Here is a 17,593-nt window from a genome sequence, read left to right as displayed (position 1 = left end):
ACCTAGCGAATAATAGTTTTCCTTGTGTGTATTTTTTTCCGACATTTCCTGAAATAAAAGTAAAATGGCGGACACAAAGGGATCAGCTCTTATCTTGTTAGCGGAAGGGGCCGAGGAAATGGAAGCTGTTATCGCTGCAGATGTCCTTAGACGTGGAAACGTAAGCTAGATGCAATTTTGTATCAAGAAACATGTAGTCAAACCGCTTGAAAGTATTAATTGAGGGTAGTTTCTGTTCGCAATCTTGCAATCGTGGTCTGTTAGTATTACTGGAAATAGTAGCCTAGTCCCTACTACATTACCTTTTCTTTTCCTTTTTGGATTGAATGATGGTGTTTATTCATGTTTATACTTAATTTACAAGGGGATGGGAGATAAACATCCGCACCTTCCTCACGCCCTTCCCCCCTCCCAGCCGTCCTCACTTTGGTGCCATTTAATATGTGAAAAAGGTGCCCCAGCAGGCAAGCCATTTTTTTCCAAATTTTTGAAAATTTATCTCGAATATTTCCATGAGATATGTTACTGGTACTTTGCCTTGGCTAGAAGGGTCACCCTATGGGTAGGATTGGATTTGTTTTGGGCATTTGATTGGATGGATAGAGAGTAATTTCTTGCAAAATATTATTGGTCTGGCACAAACTTTTCACAATCATACAATAAGCTTTCTCTAAATGAAAAAAAGTTTTAGTTGTAACACTATTTCCACCTAGAAATACTCAGCGTTTTTAATTTATGATTGTTTAGGTTAAGACAGTGATAGGAGGTTTGAGAGGACCTGGTGAAGTGTTATGTAGCAGACATGTCATCATTAAACCTGACATGGGTATTGACACAGCCTTAAAACAGGTATGTCATACATTTACACATTAGTTACTTGAGTTTACACATCAATATCAAAGTGACTGAAACAATAATTATCAATTGTTGCATAAGGTTCAGATCTTAAAATAATGGCTGATAGGTTGGCGATCATGATGGCCAGCCAAAATTAGTTTTCGCTAAGTCATACTTTTTTCTGAATAAACGTTACTGGTCAAAATGACTAGCAAGGCAAAGATTTGACCAGACAAGTTCCAATTCTGGGAGGTCACTGTCCAATGCCCGGCCATTATGTAAGACACTGAGGTTAAGGACGGTGCCTACTATAAGCCTTTTCATAGTTTAAGAATTGATTCCACTGCACATGCGATTTTATCCCGAATTTCTCACCTTCTTTTGTTTAATTAAGAACAAAAGAAGGTTTATACAAAAGAAGGTGAGAAATTCGGGATAAAATCGCATGCGCAGTGGAATCGATTCTTAAACTATGAAAAGGCTTATTGTCAGCGCGCACACTTACTGCGCATCTACACCAAGGGATTCCCAAGGGTTTCAAAAGAAAAACACTCAAAGGTACCGAAAACGTTGGCTTGGGACAAATTTAAGGTGAAGAACAACAGCAATATCTATTTTTTTATGTAACCAAAGGTGGATCACAAAGTAATCTTCTAGAATACAGGTGTTTTTGGTAAAAAATCATATGTTTTTACTTTTTAGAAAAAAATCAGTTTCAATAGCCTTGGATCAGTGAATAATAAAATAACTTTTTCAATATTTCCATACAGATAAGCTTAGTTTGTTTTAAAATTAAATTAAAATTGAAATGGCATCACCTATTACACTGAATCTCAACCATTAATTTAGGTTTTCATGCGAGTATAATAATTTATTACATAAAGTGAACTTTTGTTGTTGAAAGAACCCGTATTATATAAGCCGTCTTTCACTCGCTATAAAACATATATTCAAAAACCTTCACGCAAAAAGCATACTGACAAAGAAAATTATTATTTTAATTTATTAAATCTGTCTCTTGCTCTAGTGAAGTTAAACTGAATGTAAATTTTTATTTTACGAAAGTTTTTGCCTGGTTCTTGCTTTGCATGCACGACTGCCGTGGAACATTCATGAAAAGCTGTCCTTTTTCCGACTTCAAAAAATACTTTTACATACATGTACCATTTGCTTAAGGAAATCTTTTCTTCTAAACAGGAAGTAATTATTAATTATTAGTAAAAATATGCAGGTGATTATAGAAAATCTCGCGCGCTGATTGGTCAAGAAACTCACACTATCACATGATAATCACCTCTAGGCAAAATCCAAAATGGCGGCCAGACACTTTGTTGCTGTTACTGGAAAAAAATGCCTTTTATCTTCTTTGTTTTTCTTTTTTTGAAAGAATCACCTGTGTTACTATTTATACTAAAACAATTATGTCTCAGGCTCAGTGATTATTGGGGAATATTTACCTCGCCGCTCGAAGACTCGCGTCTCGTTAAATATTCCCTGATAATCACTTCGCCTTTGGTGAATAATTGTTAATTGTTCTTCAAATTAAATAAGTTTTCTAGTTCTTTGAAGGCTTGAAATATTGTTTGAAAAACAAGAGCTGCCAGGTCACACTGTTTCGTAACGCCGCGTCACGCTTGTCACGCTTTTAGCACACGATTTATCCTCAAAAAATACAAACAAAAATAATAACTTTTTAAAACGTGTGGGTGCCCCATTTTTCCCCCCACCAAGATATAAGAGAAATATTCAGATAATTTTTTATACTAGAATTTCTAAAACAAAAATGGTTTTGGATGCAAATGTAAGCAAAAATGTAGCGTCCCTTCAGAACCATACTTTACACTTTTGAGGGCAAAATTTGTTTCAAAAAATGTTTTTTTATATGATACACAAAAGTTTATATATTTGATATAAAGAACACTACTTGTTGTTTATTTGAAACAAGTTTCAGATAAAATCTATCAAAACAACTTTGAAATATGATTTTTTCCCTTGCGTAAAAAAGTGCTTACGTCATCGGTGCTTAATGTCAATTATCTCGCTTAGATGCGTGGGTACCCCCAATTTTTTTCCGGGTTCCAGTGGCCTCTTGGGTGATTTAAATGACTGGCACCATTTGAAAAAAATAAAATTGGTTCGCTATTATTAGGCACCGTCCTTTTAAGCGCGATATTACATGCAAAAACCGAATTTAATTGTTGCTTTATTATACATTTTGTAAACTAAAAAGATGTCAGATTTTATTCTGCTTTCAAAGAAATAGCAAACATATTTCAATCTTTATAATTATGAAATCTGGCAATACAACTGCTCTACATATATTAAATAACACAATAAACTAAGTAACTATTGAACACTTTGGTCCTTAAAATAGCATACATTACACACAGCCTTTTCATTGTACTTTTGATACTTAGCCAATGCGTCGGACCTGCATGCATGTCCAGTCCTACATGTATCTCTAATTAACTTGGGGTCTACACCTTCATTAAACAAATTCAATCCTGTAGTGATGAGCAAACAATGTGCTGTCTTACTTAATGAAATGTAAAAAAAAAACAAGAATGAATAACTGAAGAGTAAACAACCTTCTCTGAATTCCTGCATAATGAATTAATAACTTGGTCTGAGGCCTCGTGCTTTCAAATGTTTTCTCATGTTTGGAAACCTTAATGAAACACTTGCCCTCATTTTTAAAATATTACTTCAATGAGTTTTTGTTTATAAAATATAATCACCACCCAATGATAAACTTCATGTGTTAGCGCTACCATGTAATATCCTCTATTTAATATAAACTGCAGGGACCATATGATGCTGTCATCCTGCCAGGAGGATTAGAAGGAGCTGAGAACTTGGCAAAGGTACTCGATAAATACACCTTTTTGAAAATTATTGCTCACATTCATGTAGAAATTATCTGTAAGTGATGTAGTGCATCATGAAATCAGGAATTTCATTTTTGGTGGGTATATTTCAACCTAAATTATATTATGAATTTAATATCAATAGTTTTATGGTCTAATGACATTTTACTGGCTAATTATTCTACTCAATACACTCAAAAAAATTGAGCAACTTAATTGGAACTCTACAGAGTACAATTTGGGATTTAATTGTACTCCTCTTGTCCAAACAGAATTGAGTAATTTTGTTGAGTGCAATATAAATAAATTAATTACATGTATTATCACTCTGACATTTGCAACTCCAATGAACTTAGAAAAATACTCTGCCATGCATGCCAGGATTATTTACTGGTGAGTTGTGAGCCTTTTTTCTCTTCTCTTTATGAAGTCTGAAAAAGTTAAAGAAATACTGACAGAGCAGTACAATAGAGGTGGGATAGTGGCAGCCATTTGTGCAGGTGAGCCATTCCAGCTGACCAGTGGTAGTGGTAACATAATGTCAGTGCCCTGAATTAGATAGCCATTGTTTTTTGAACACTGTATAAAGTTAAAATTCTTGATAAGTAGTTGTTGCTTGGAGAAGTATAATACTAAAAAGGACAGTGATAGGAAACATATAGTTTTAACTTCACGACGTTTCAGTGTCATCATGACTCCAAAGTTAAAATTGGGTTTTTTATTTGCGTTTAAAGAGAATTTGGAATTTTTGATACCATTTTCATGAATTATTTATTTACAAGCTTTTAGCATTTCTGGTAATAATCCAGCATTCAAGAAATAATTCAACATTATGTCGTTCTTCTGATTATGTTGTACTCTTTAAATTACAAATTAACTATGAGGGGTTTGTCAATTTTTTTAGGACCAACCGTTTTAGCACAGCATGGTATTGGGACAGGAAAGACTGCCACATCCTATCCAACTTTGAAAGACAAAATGACAGGTGCATTATCAATCTTTCATGTTGTCCAATCCCATATTATGTTCTTAGCAATAGTACTGGGTAATAATAATGGGAACTCTTTTATGCATACTATGCATAGTGTATACATGTCAGTTAAGGTGGTCTGACAGATCAGCATGTGAATCCAAGGACATTTAATTGCAATTTAAAGTGACTGAATTGTAATTTATATCCTATAGTGAGCATATTAGCATATTATTCTTTTAATGTTTGAGCAGTGTATCTAATAAGTAGCCTTAGGCTCAGGTCAAATGTCGAACTTCACATGAGTCGAACCTAATAGAAACAAAGGAAAAACTTCCTTGTGATCTGTGATAGATCCCCCTGCACTTTTGGAAGCTCAGAGATATGTCTATTTGAATACCACTAAAATATATCTAATTTATATTTCACTATTATTAACATACATGTATATTATCAATAGGATACAAGTACTCAGAGGAGCGTGTGGTGAAAGATGATAACTTGATCACCAGTAGAGGGCCTGGTACTGCATTTGAGTTTGGCATTGAATTAGTGCGAGCAGTGCGAGGCGATGATGGTGAAGCAGACAAACTTGCCTCACCAATGTTGTTGAAGTAACTGTTACTGATTCTGGGAGCAAAAAAACTTAAGGATATGAAAGAAAACTTAGTTTACTATAAGGTAATGGTCATAAATTAGTTGAAGGTTGGGAGATGGTAGTGAACCGTCAATCTCTCATTCACTGCCTTACCCTTACCCTAGGTTTAACATCTATGATGATTTGAACCACATCCTTTTTATTTCTCCAACCATCTCCAAATTCTCTATCCATTCCATTATTCTCATTCCATTTCATTTATACCCATTCTCTCAGATAATTTCAGTCTTGAAATCTTGTTGCAATAGCTTGTATGGAAATTCCAAGAGTATAAGAACAGACAAGGATTAAAAGCGAAGTAAAAACCATTTTAGATATGTTCTAAAAACAGAAATAAAAATAAAGTATTTTGTTGTTATAATTATTGGTGTGTTTGTAGAAATTTAATCGTAGCAATTAGATTACGAAGCAATTGGAAGGGGAACATTCTAGCACCATCACGTGACAGCAGCCACGTTAAATGGCAGGAACAATAAAATCGTTTTATATGAGAAAGAATTCAGTTCCCGAGAGCAAAGGGATTTTATTGTTCTGCCATCTAACCACAGGCAGCCCAAGCTGCACGTGATGGTGCAAAACCTCTATAAACTCTTCTCTTCGACCTACCGTAAGATAAGGGTCCTGAAGGGGTAAGATTGGGAACTGGGATTCGCCTTTTTGGGGCTAGGAAAATGGGATTTTAACACTGGGAATAAAATTAAAAAACAAAAACAAACCAACAACATGGGGATGGCGGAATTAAGATTTGATCAAAACATAGGCTGGGACTATGGAATTTGGTCAAAATGAGGGTTAGGAAATAGGTTTTCGGTGCAGCTATCCTTTTAGGTAGATTTATTTTAATTATTTGAGTTTAGTTTACCTTATTTACAATATATTTAGATGTTTCTAAAGTTCCAAGCTATATGGATGAAGACACGGCTAAAAGCTACTCGCAACAGCTTCGCCAGACACGTTTCTGTAGAGGACGTGTTATACACGGCGCACTTCCTTGTGTAAGCCTGACAGACATGTTGTGCTAAACCCTTCTATGACAATTTAATTAGGTATCACTTTTTGTCATGGATAAAGCTACATAAGTTAAGTAGATATGTAAATAACTAAACTTCTAGCCGTCGGGGTTTCGTTAGTTGCGTTGCATTTCTTCGTCAATTCCTTTAAGACGAAGAAAATTCCGCATGCAACGGAGGCTAGGTTTCGTATAACGTGCCCGCGATAGCTTGTCTTGCAGTATCGATCGCTACAAACAGACCCAATCAATGCTATGGACCTTTAACCAGCTAGGGACTGTTTTTTTACAGATTTCGCCTTTGGGTGGGTGTTTCCCACAAGAAAGTTAGCTTAAAGAGGTCAGCAATATCAAACATAGCACTGACAAAACTCACCATTACTTAGACATTAAAAGAGGGAGACATTTACAACCCTTATGTCAAACCAGAAGGAAGAGGCTTTCAGTGTGAACGTGAAGTTGAAGATAAAAAAAAAAACACTTTCTTTTGAAATGTCCCTCCTACTCAAACAAACGAAAAGAACATTAACTACAAAAAATCTAAACAATTATAAACGAACAATTTGGACACTTAAGTGAAAACGACCATTTTCTTATCAACTCGAATAACAAAATCCAAAAAATTGTAGCAAAATACATATACGAACCAATGCCAAGGAGATAGAAGGGCAATGTTGGCACAGACAAAATAGCAGAAAGCTTGACTTGATTAAGACAAACTATCTAACTAACTTTAATATTTCCTGATTATTTGGAAAAGAATATGCTTATGTACTTCTAGTATACAGCGCCAAATGAATTATTGTCGTTGTCATCGTTGTTGTTATTGTTGTTGTTGTCGTTGTTGTTGTTGTTGTGTGTGTGCATGGGGGGGGGGGGGGGGGTTGGGAGGGCTGAATCATTAATCGGATGATCAATTGGAAATAATATTTATTTTGATCACTGGGTGCTTCATTTTAAACAGTAGAAAGTCCAGGACATAACCTAAAAAAATCGAAATGTTTACTTGAATGTCCTTCAAAAGTCAGGCATAAAATGTGAATACACAAAATCAGATTTTATTGTCCTTGAAAAAATGATAACATTTACAGTCACTGTGAAGCACAACAACTACAACTTTTATACAAACACACAAAAGAAAGAAAGAAAGAAAGAGAAAAACTTTTTTAATGTGATCGTGAAGTCATTGCTATGACGACAGTTTCCCGCGAAAAAAACAGTGTGCATGTGTTTAGTCATGCATTGATGATTAGCAAAATGAATCATTACTATTCATGCTTTTAATGTTTGATGCTGTTAATGTTGATCCTTGGTTGATCACCGTCAAGTCGAACCTTGAACCTTTGCCACTAAGCGATGTAGTTACCTGGTTTACAACATTTTTTATATACAGGTAAGGAATTAAAAAAGTCCTAAGGGGGAATTAAGATAAGATCAATCGAGTTAGTGATTTCTTGTGAGGAGGTTATGACAAGATCGTCCTTCAGAACTCGTTCAAAACTCTAAATCGAAGACTAATGATACAGCCTTCAGTGTTCGGGCATATCTATACTAGTACGTGTGATTTAGCCGCTGTGATTTCATATTTCATTTGCTTGAAAACGCACGTGGCATATAGCAAATATGCTGGCATTGACTTCAAACAGAGGGCCGAGGTTTCGACATTAGGGAAGAATAAGGATATTTTCTTGGTTTACTTTAATCCTAGTAAATTGCTATTCAGAAAGTAATGCAAACTTTTTAAACTTAGATATTTCATTCTTTTTATATTGGTTCGTGCTATCACTTTTATATTCTAATATTCACTTATTTATTATCTATTTTGCATATAAATCTATCAGTGATGGGTACCTCCTTTGATGGACTTTAATAAAAGTAGATGTAGATGTAGATATATGGGACTTCGTGCATGTGTTATATTGCTTTATTACCTGGCTCAGTTGGCCAATTGTAAAGAAATTGAATAAATTGAAGATGGCACCTAAAGTAATTATTGTATAAACGCCGCCTGCCTGCCAAGTCTACTTGACGAGCATTCACAGTGCATGTATAATATTGCTTAAACCCGAATGAGCTATTGACTCATAGGCCACGAGGGCAAGAGGACTAATTGTTTTAGTCAAGTCCAACTAGTCGGTCAAATATTAATAATAGACCCTTTCACGGTTTCCGACGCCATATTGCTTGGGGAGGGGGGGCAAGTTTACTAACAAACGACGGGGAAAGAGATACGTTTTTCGTTATATTTCCATTCTGAGGTAAATTTTCGAGACCAAACTTTTTCCGTAGACGGAGAATCCTCTGTTCAATATTTTGTGTGCTGTTTTTGAGCCGATCTAGCCAGCATAACACTGGTTGTCAGAGAGACGGAGGCTTTGGGGTTTGCGAGTTTGCGACTCCATCATACTGGTTCCCCGTCGCTTCTTAGAAAACGGAAACCGTGAAAGTCTATTGCGAACAAGTTTTAAATTTAAGTAAACTTAAATAAAATCTCAAAGAAAATAATAGTCAGATATTCTTCTTATCGTTTAATTTGTTTCAAATCTATTCGATCTCCAGATTATACAAACATCTTAGGGCAGTTTCTTTGATTCATAACCATAATTACTCATGGAATATTTCTTTCTAAGAAAGAAGTACTATAACTTTTGGCAACATGTTCAAGTAGAAGATCTTGCAGTTTCGAAAGACGATTTAATTAGTCTTGGAAACAGCTGCATGCACAAATGCATTGAGTTTGACACTAGAGGGGGAGGCATGTTTCCTCTCCATTACTCCCCAGATCCACCAGTGAGCAAGCCATCGGCTGCCATGTTGAATGTGGAACATTCTCAGGCAACTGAAACCTACAAATGATGTGTGGGTTACATATTGCATCAAGGGCCCCAATTTCAATATGTTTCTTCAAACCACCATCCATTTATTCATCTACCTTGACCCATCTCTCCCTCCATCCATCGCTACCCGCATCCCTTCCGTCCCTCCATCTATCCATTCCTCCTTCCATCCTGCCTATACCCCCTCCCTCCAGCCATCGCTTCTCCCGTCATTCGATTACAAATGATTACAAATGTTGTGAAATTAAGCCTTTTAAACTGGTTATCAGCTTGTAAGGGTAATACAAATAATTAATCAATAATTTAGAAAGGAAACCTGTGAAATTCAGTGTGGCACATCTGACAGGAAGTACAATTTCTTTCATCCTAGATTACAAATGTTGTGAAATTAAGCTTTTTAAACTGGTTATCAGGTTGTAAGGGTCATACGAATAATTAATTAATAATTTAGAAAGGAAACCTGTGAAATTCAGTGTGGCACATCTGACAGGAAGTACAATTTCTTTCATCCTAGTACTTGTAGCCTTTTTTGAGGTGTGCAGTGAGTCGGTTCCACAAGGACATTTACAACCTTAAACGGCAGAATAAGACGCGCAACAGCTCTTCGGTGAACGAAACATAACCATATTTATCTTTTTTTAAAAGAATTTCTGTCACGTCTGCCAGAGGGTATAGTATCTTGAAAGTACCCAGCGGGCTGTGCGTCTCTGCCCCTCATGAAACACATTGTTCTTAATTCCCTTTCTACAACCCCAAATAGAAGGACAGTTAGACGGTACCTCCATTTTTTGGCCTGATAATTCCGTTGTAAGCCTTTTCTCTTAAGATTGATGACTTGATGACTTTGGGTAGGTGGCATGGGTGATCTGCTAATGTGTACGTCTCAGTCACCATGGCTAATACTACGTTTGTGGCAGAAGGTTTGAGTCTCCTTGCCCAAGCTAGTATATGAGTCGAGTTCAGGATCGATGTGTCGTTGCCTTCTGGGCTATCGCGAGGTTTTTTTTACGGTTTCTCCGATTTTCCTCTCTTCTCAAAAATCGACATGTGAGTTGAGTGTTGTATGCATAGCACATTGAGTGGTGGTGTGTTTGAGTGAAGAAGTTAATTCAATAGACGTGGCCCCTTGAAATGGTTTCCATTTGTCAGGAAACTCCTGTGACAAGGGGTCTATAGCGATAGAAAATCTAGACAATTAATGAAAACCCGAATTTTAAAGATTTCGTAGACTTTTAAGTTTCTCTTCAGAAAACCGAAAGTTTGGTTTCAGTTTACAACGATTCTGCTACTACTGAATGAATAGTCTCCTACGCAGCCACTATTAGTGTCGTCACGCAACGCTCACTCACCTACTTAGAGGAGGTGTATGAAACTTGTCATCAGATATATGAACTCCAAGATACTTTGTATGCTTTACTGCCCTCTAAACACACACCATGTAAACCACAATCATTAAATACCATGTATTTTTCCCGACTGAGTCGCACTTGTAGGATTTGTATTAACAGTCCCTTTCCCACAAATCTAGATTTTGAAGATAAAAGAAAGAGGTACAAATGAGAGAATATGTCAAGTGACTGGTATGCATACAAGACCAAAGGTGGGAACACTCTTTTCTTTTATAACACGAAAACTGGAAAACACATATGGGCAAACCATTGCAGCAATAGATTACAGTTTGAGGTATGATAATAATCTTTCTTACTAAACAAAAAGACATTTCTGAGAATGGAAAGAAAAAACCTTCAAATGTTGTGCAAGAAATCTAACCTAATAGTGTTTATGCTGATGCTCGATTATCAACATGATCAGTCGGTCTGAAAATCATACATTCTGGCATCTTCAGGCTTAGCAGATTTGTGAATGCGTACTTAGTTTCCAATATCACCAAAAAACTTACTCGTTTTAATAATAGCCGTTTATTCTCCTTTTTTCCAGTTCATTAACAACGGATTTGAGGATCGTAATGGAAAATGTGCGCTTTCCAAAGGGACATGTAAGGAAAATCCATCACACTGGCGACCATACACATTGAAATCAGGAGATGTTCTGTTTTATTATAATATCATTACTGGAGAACACAAATGGGACATGAACTTTAATTTGGTAAGTGGAAAAGATGCGAAACGTTTGTGAAACCTGTGCAATTTATCAGGAGTAGGTAGGAAAGCCGAGGAGGAAACTGGTACCCCACTCATAAAGATTATTATCTATTTATTATACTTTACCCTTGGTTGCTGTCTATTGTATCTAACCAGTTTTTTCTCCCGCATGAGGTTTGCAGCTAGCTTGTCACATAAAGAGGCTATTTATAAGTACCTCATTCCATATTCCTACGATCAAACTTTTAATTTTGAAACTGATGTTGAAACTACCTCGAATTTGAGCTTTTGGGACATAGCAACAGTAGCCTAAATGGGGCCACTGAAATACTTCCGAAGAAGTAGTAACTAGGTATTTCATTAATTTTATTTATGTCATAGCGTCATTTATACTTCATGTATACAGATCAGACTTGTCAATGGTTATATATAATGCTTAACTGTAAAATGAAAATAAACGGTATAAGGTTTAACATCGAACTATGTTTTTTTTCTTTCAGTCGAATTCGTCGTCGATACCATCAGAGCCAGTACTTCTCAAGTATGACATTGATGGTGAAGGAACAAGTGAATCCATGAAGGTGGATCAAAATGGCAACACAATTCATCTAGCAACAACTGACTACACTGGAGTTAAGACGGGAATTGATGAAAATGCGACGGCCATTGAGTCAGACCTGATACAGCACAACTTAACCTTAGATCAATCAGAAAACTCGCCAGAAAATCAGTTTTTAAGGAAACCAAGTTCTATTGAAACGAATTCAAATTTTATGGCATTGCGTAGCACTTTACGATCAAGAGATCGAGTATCACATGTCGATTCGAGAGAAGCATGTTTACAGGAGAGAAACATGTATTATGAAGAACACTTCAGCGATACCAGCTCCTCCAGTGAAGACAACTGCTCAAATTTTTCCGATGAGCTTCCAGAAATTTCAACAAGCGAAAGCGAAGAGGAGCAGGTGGAAGAAGAAAGAGCGAGAATAAAACAACGAAGATCTAAATACGATGTGGAGAAATTAACTGAAAACTTTTCGAGTGGTCCAGATAATGTTGATTGCATAGTTCAAAGGAGAGGAGAAAAATACACTGCGTCAGAACTACGACCATCAAGCTTTATGCAAAATGGATCTTCTTTGAGCGAAAATAGTAAAGGGAGAGAAGGAGTTACTAAAGACCAAGAAAAAATAGCATTTGCAATAGATAGAATCTCATTGAATGGTTCTGAGAGATACCAAGTACACGAATTACGACATGCAAGTTTACAACAAAACACATCGACTTTTGAACAAGGAAGCGCAAACAACAGAATTTTATTAACTCGCTATGAACAAGAAGGAAGATCGTCTCCGTTTAGATTAACAGGTCAGGACAGAATGCCAAAAATCGATGATATATTCAGTATGGCAGACAGTTCTAATCAGGAAGTAGAGAAAGCGAACTTGGAGAAATATCAAGAACGTGTTGACAGCATGAATCGTAATACAATTTACGAACCCGGGTCTGTAAAGAATTCAGAGACAAGCAGTGTTGGTGTAAATAACTTATTAACGCACCAAAATAACAGTAGTGTGTTAGGGCTAAATCTTAGTCCAGTAAATAACAGCCAAAGCTCTTGCACACCTCTTACAAGGGAAGGCAGCAGATCCATGTCTTTCAGGCCTGTTGGAATCCATAATCACCCGCAATGTACTATGCCTACCATAGAAGACGTGTTTAGCCTTCCAAAGAACACTACAAATCTTGTAGTTAAGAAAGTAAGCTATGAGAAAGGTGATAAAAATATTGACAGCACAAAGTTTGATTATGAAGCTAGTCAGTTCAAGTTCAAAGACTCAATAGAGCTACAAGAAATTATCAATCAAATCCAGCACTCGATGACAGGGGAAAAACAAGAAACTTTAAAGTTGTGCAGTGAAACGATGTTTACTTTAAGAAACTATTCTTCTACGGCTTCCGAATCTTTGCCAATGGGACGGTCTAGCGAGGAACGCCCTGAATCCAATAGCAATATATTATCGCCTATTAAAGGAAAAGACAACGAAGGTCGGCCAAATAGAGAATCAGAAGACGGGTCTGTAAAACAAGATGTGGATAATAACAGCCCAAGATCTGGAACAACATGGGCAATGGAAAACACATGGGCAATCATGCAAACCGATAAAGATGCAGAGCAAGAGGACGACGAAACGGCTACAGTAGTTAAGTCCTTAGAATCTAAAGAAGAAAACACTTTGCATCGCACATTAACGATTGGAAAAGAGCAATATCGGGTTGAGGAAGTGATGGACAGCGAACACGTTCAACACGTCAGCGGCAATACCGATCACCCGGATGAAAATAGTTGCATGTGGAATAAAGGAGAATTGGTGGACATTTCTAGTGATGAAACTTTACCTCGTAGAGGCACAACAGAGGAAGTTCCCACCATATATCAGAATGAAGAAGCAAATCCAGACAATGTGAGCTATCGTTATCATTACTCTATAAAGTGCTTATTACCCATGATCGGCAATACTCTTAATCAGGCTGAAACTTTGCGTGCTAGTTGCCATAATCGTAGACCAACCATGATTCTCAGTTCACAATACATTAGTGTGCTTCCAACAGCAGAATCAATGGCTCCTGCGACGGCATTTAGTAAAGATAAAGGTGATATACCACGCACTACGACTTCTACCAATACTAGTAGTGACCCGAGCATTTTTGCGACAAATAGCAGTGAAAGAAACAGAGTACTAACCTCTTTGCCAGCTACGGCAATAAAACAAGAACAGCCAGAAACAAACCACAATGTTTTCAATAAAAGACGAACATCAATCGAGACTTTGACACCAGACTCCAGTTATTTTGCTAATGATAGTGCTTTAGAAACGAGTGTCGATTCAAATGATCTCCTCAGTTCACTGATGTGCTTTGGCGTTAGCTCTCTCAGTAATGGTTTACCAACCGTTGTTGAAGAACATGTACAATCAAGTTACAAGTGTTATTACTGTTCCAAGGACTTTTGTTTTCAAGAACTTAAGAGGCACCTTGCACTGCGCCACTTACTTTTTGGAGGCGTATTTTTATGTAACAGCTGTGATGACTCATTCTTCTCACAAGAAGAATTCTCCCAGCATCTTCTGCTACATGATGAAATAAAACCAGTCAAGTGTAGACACTGTGACATTGAATTTGTCACAGTAGAAGAGTTGGCTTCTCATATGGCTTCCCACCTAGATGAACCAAAGTATCCAAAATACGCGAAGAGAAGAACAGCTCTTGAATTGGTTGGCAAGGAAGAAAGCCAACACCAAGATGGGTCCCAAAAAACAATTAACTCAGATAAAGAAGATAAACCAGAAAAAAGACGGCGTTGCTCTGATTGTGATAAAGACTTTAGGCACTATTTTGCCCTTCGACTCCACCTCAGAACACACGGCAAAGAAAATAATCATTTATGCCTTCTTTGCGGAAATTGGTACTTGGACTTGAAATCACTTAGAAAACACGTTGTCATTCATCTGAGAGAAAAGCGCCTGGAGTGCGACATTTGTCACAAGATCTTCCGGTTCCACAGTGATTATCTACAACATGGACTGGTTCATGTACCTGGCCAGCTATTTAGATGCGAAAGAAGGGGATGTAGAGAACTTTTCAACACTTGGGATGAACTCCGCCAACATGAGATAGTTATACACGAAGAAAAACGTTATCGATGCACAGAATGTGGAAAATCCTTTTCCAGACAAGAGAAGTTAATTTGGCATCTTCGTCTTCATACCGGAGAAAAACCATTAGAATGCCAGAAATGTGGACAACGATTTCGGACTAGGGTTGTTTTAAGAAACCATGAAAAGATTCATTTGGATTTCAAAACATTCAATTGTAATGTCTGCAACAAAGGGTTCAAACAGAAGTGTTCAATGCTTCGACATCTAAAGACCCACAGCGCAATTCCTAAAGGGTACCTATGCAATATTTGTAAGAAACACTTCACACAGTCGTGTTCGCTGCAAAGGCATATGCGTATTCATTCAGGAGAGAAATTTAAATGCCCGAAGTGTCCAATGAAGTTTCTTGAAGCATGGCGAATGCGCATCCACATCAAGAACAAGCATTCAGAAGAGTAATGTAATATTAAATCATAGTAAAAACTATGATTGAATTAACTAGATCGAAGATGGATGGCAACATAAAAAGCAAGCTTATTGTACGTCTATTGTACGTCCTGATATCCGGCGACGACGCCCGTGCGAGAAAATATGATATTCCCCTAACTTGCGTTTTTTAACTTAATCTTGTAAAGAAAAGAAAAAAGAAAAAGAAAAAAAAAAGGAAAAAAAAGGACCGCAGTTGACGCAGTTGCAATTTTCCATTATTATAGTACTGCCACAATACAATTTAAGCGCAATTCACGCATTGATTGCATGAATCTATTGGCATAATTTTTGCTTTATTTCGTATTACTTAGTACTTTTGCGTCGATACTCCTCGATATTAATATAGAAGTTAAATATATCGCAAACTTTCGAATGTTGCTATCACTCGTGTTGGATGGCGGAAACAAACTTGTTTCTGCACGGGGAAGAATTTATTAACCTTGGACTTTGGGCATGCGATCGTTGTTGACCTATTTTATATATTCAATATTCTGAATAAAGTGATTAAATGTTATTGTTACACGTACGACTTGTACATCATGACTTATCATAGCCAAGAGAATATGAAGTAAGAGAGCATATCCCTGTGACCCATGAAAGTTTCTTGAAAATCTATTTTTAGCTCCGCGCGCTAGTCTGAGCTATTTTAACATGCGAATCTTGATTGGTCAGAGTTGTAGTGATGTCATAGGTACACAAGAGATCGGCAGTGACAAAGCAAGCTTCACGCAGTTGACAAACCAAACTTTATTCAATTTGACGAGAAAATGTGTTTAGAGGAATTCCTTGAGAAATTCTGAAAGGTATTTGAAAGAATCCATTATAACAGCATATGTAAAAAATACTCAGCTGAGACAACATCATTCAAGCTTGTTTTTAAATCAAAACAATGGTCGCTCGATTGAGACTCAATCATTTTGGAGTTGATTGCAGTTATAGATGAGACTGTAAGTTATTCCACAATTCTCCACCTAAACTGAAATACAGTTAATATTGCTGCATCCCAAGAACACGTACCTCTGACCTGAACTTCAGTGTTTTCTAAAAGAACAAGTTATCTAATGGACATCTAAAATGAAGGTAGATTGGACTCGTTTACGAAAGAGCCGGATTTTCGATGAACAAACTTGTTGAATTTACTGAGTCAAGAGTTTAAAAAACTTTAAACTTGAAAGAAAATTTAGCATTTACTGTTGGAATCAGTTGTTTACCAGTTAAAAGAAGAGGTTTTAAGATAGCTGAAGACAGTCAAGCTGCTCGGAATAGAAGAATTAAACATAAAGGCACAAATACGCCGAACTGAGAGCATCTGGCAAAAAAAATCGCAAGTAAAATGCCCTTCAATCAGGTAAAAATAATCTCTTTTTTATTAGTTTGAATCCTCAAATACTTAGTTTGATTCACTTTTTGTACTTCGCCGATATTGTGATTGTATTTCTATTGTCTGTTTGAGACTTTAGAAGTTGAAAAGTTATGAAAAAAATACCTGAACATTGAGGCGGAGCGAAAATTCAAGATGCAAAATGTGAAAGAAAGTTCTAGTTTTAATAGTCAAACTTTTTCATTAATTCGCCTTTTCTCAATGGCAATGTCTTTTGCATAAACTGACACACCGTATTTTGGCAAGCTAAACATATTTAATAATTATGAAAAATCACTTCAGTGCCTCTTGTAGTTTTTTCCTCTGTGAAAACAGAAAATTTTCTTCGGCACATTTCGGTGCAAATAGTTTTTCTGATTCGTGTGTGAAACAAAATACTGGTCTTGTTCATCGTCTTCTTAATTGTTTAACTTAAACTTTATTTACTATAGAAAACACTACGGTAAATGCTTTTTTGGCTGTATTCACTGTAGGTTTTTCGCTATTTTCATCGTATTTTTTATTGCGGTTTCTTTCCCCATGGCGTCTTCGCTGTTTTTAGCGCTTGTTCGTATGTGACTGAAAACCATCCTGATTTGATCTTTTTCGATGTCCTTTTACATCAATTGCTAGGTTAATGTTTAATTCGTCCATGAAGAACACATGATACTTTAATCATTTCAACTTTTTACTAATTTTGAAGGCATTCTTCTCGTCGGGAACTAAACATTTTTCGCTCGCATGGAAGTCACACAACTCTGAGCAGCAATAAGGGATCGCATGTTAAAAATAGCTCAGGCTTGCG

General features: G+C 36.6%; 2 protein-coding genes and 1 long non-coding RNA gene across 3 annotated transcripts; 2 read left to right on the top strand and 1 right to left on the bottom strand.

Annotated features, from left to right (window-relative positions):
• Positions 1–21: 21 nt before the first annotated feature.
• On the top strand, positions 22–5,693 carry LOC116308103 (Parkinson disease protein 7 homolog). Its single transcript, XM_031718472.1, has 6 exons — positions 22–160; positions 748–849; positions 3,642–3,701; positions 4,135–4,204; positions 4,609–4,689; positions 5,135–5,693. The coding sequence occupies exons 1-6, from the start codon at positions 65–67 to the stop codon at positions 5,290–5,292; spliced, it is 567 nt and encodes a 188-aa protein (XP_031574332.1). The 5' UTR covers positions 22–64; the 3' UTR covers positions 5,293–5,693.
• Positions 5,694–7,635: 1,942 nt separating this feature from the next.
• On the top strand, positions 7,636–15,929 carry LOC116308098 (uncharacterized). The gene is made up of 4 exons (XM_031718467.2): positions 7,636–7,734; positions 10,707–10,861; positions 11,117–11,284; positions 11,781–15,929. The coding sequence occupies exons 2-4, from the start codon at positions 10,745–10,747 to the stop codon at positions 15,396–15,398; spliced, it is 3,903 nt and encodes a 1,300-aa protein (XP_031574327.2). The 5' UTR covers positions 7,636–7,734; positions 10,707–10,744; the 3' UTR covers positions 15,399–15,929.
• LOC148911208 (uncharacterized) lies at positions 9,006–10,200 on the bottom strand. The gene is made up of 2 exons (XR_016119700.1): positions 9,958–10,200; positions 9,006–9,187 (listed from the first exon to the last, which is right to left on the bottom strand). It is a non-coding gene; the product is annotated as an uncharacterized LOC148911208 (long non-coding RNA).
• Positions 15,930–17,593: the final 1,664 nt, after the last annotated feature.

The sequence above is a fragment of the Actinia tenebrosa genome, unplaced genomic scaffold (genome assembly GCF_029948245.1).
Source record: "Actinia tenebrosa isolate PJP-AT-01 unplaced genomic scaffold, QUT_ActTen_1.0 PGA_scaffold14__42_contigs__length_11649687, whole genome shotgun sequence".
Lineage (NCBI taxonomy): Eukaryota > Metazoa > Cnidaria > Anthozoa > Actiniaria > Actiniidae > Actinia > Actinia tenebrosa.
The sequence above is the reverse complement of the archived record's forward strand: the minus strand, read 5'-3'. Positions and strand labels throughout refer to the sequence as shown.

What these genes read in the sequence shown, in the direction of transcription:
- LOC116308098 (XM_031718467.2), top strand. Translation starts at nt 10,745, where the DNA reads ATGTCAAGTGACTGGTATGCATACAAGACCAAAGGTGGGAACACTCTT. An exon ending in GCAATAGATTACAGTTTGAG is followed by an intron (nt 10,862 to 11,116) that starts GTATGATAATAA and finishes CCTTTTTTCCAG; the next exon opens with TTCATTAACAACGGATTTGA. An exon ending in GGGACATGAACTTTAATTTG is followed by an intron (nt 11,285 to 11,780) that starts GTAAGTGGAAAA and finishes TTTTTCTTTCAG; the next exon opens with TCGAATTCGTCGTCGATACC.
- LOC116308103 (XM_031718472.1), top strand. Translation starts at nt 65, where the DNA reads ATGGCGGACACAAAGGGATCAGCTCTTATCTTGTTAGCGGAAGGGGCC. An exon ending in ATGTCCTTAGACGTGGAAAC is followed by an intron (nt 161 to 747) that starts GTAAGCTAGATG and finishes ATGATTGTTTAG; the next exon opens with GTTAAGACAGTGATAGGAGG. An exon ending in TTGACACAGCCTTAAAACAG is followed by an intron (nt 850 to 3,641) that starts GTATGTCATACA and finishes TATAAACTGCAG; the next exon opens with GGACCATATGATGCTGTCAT.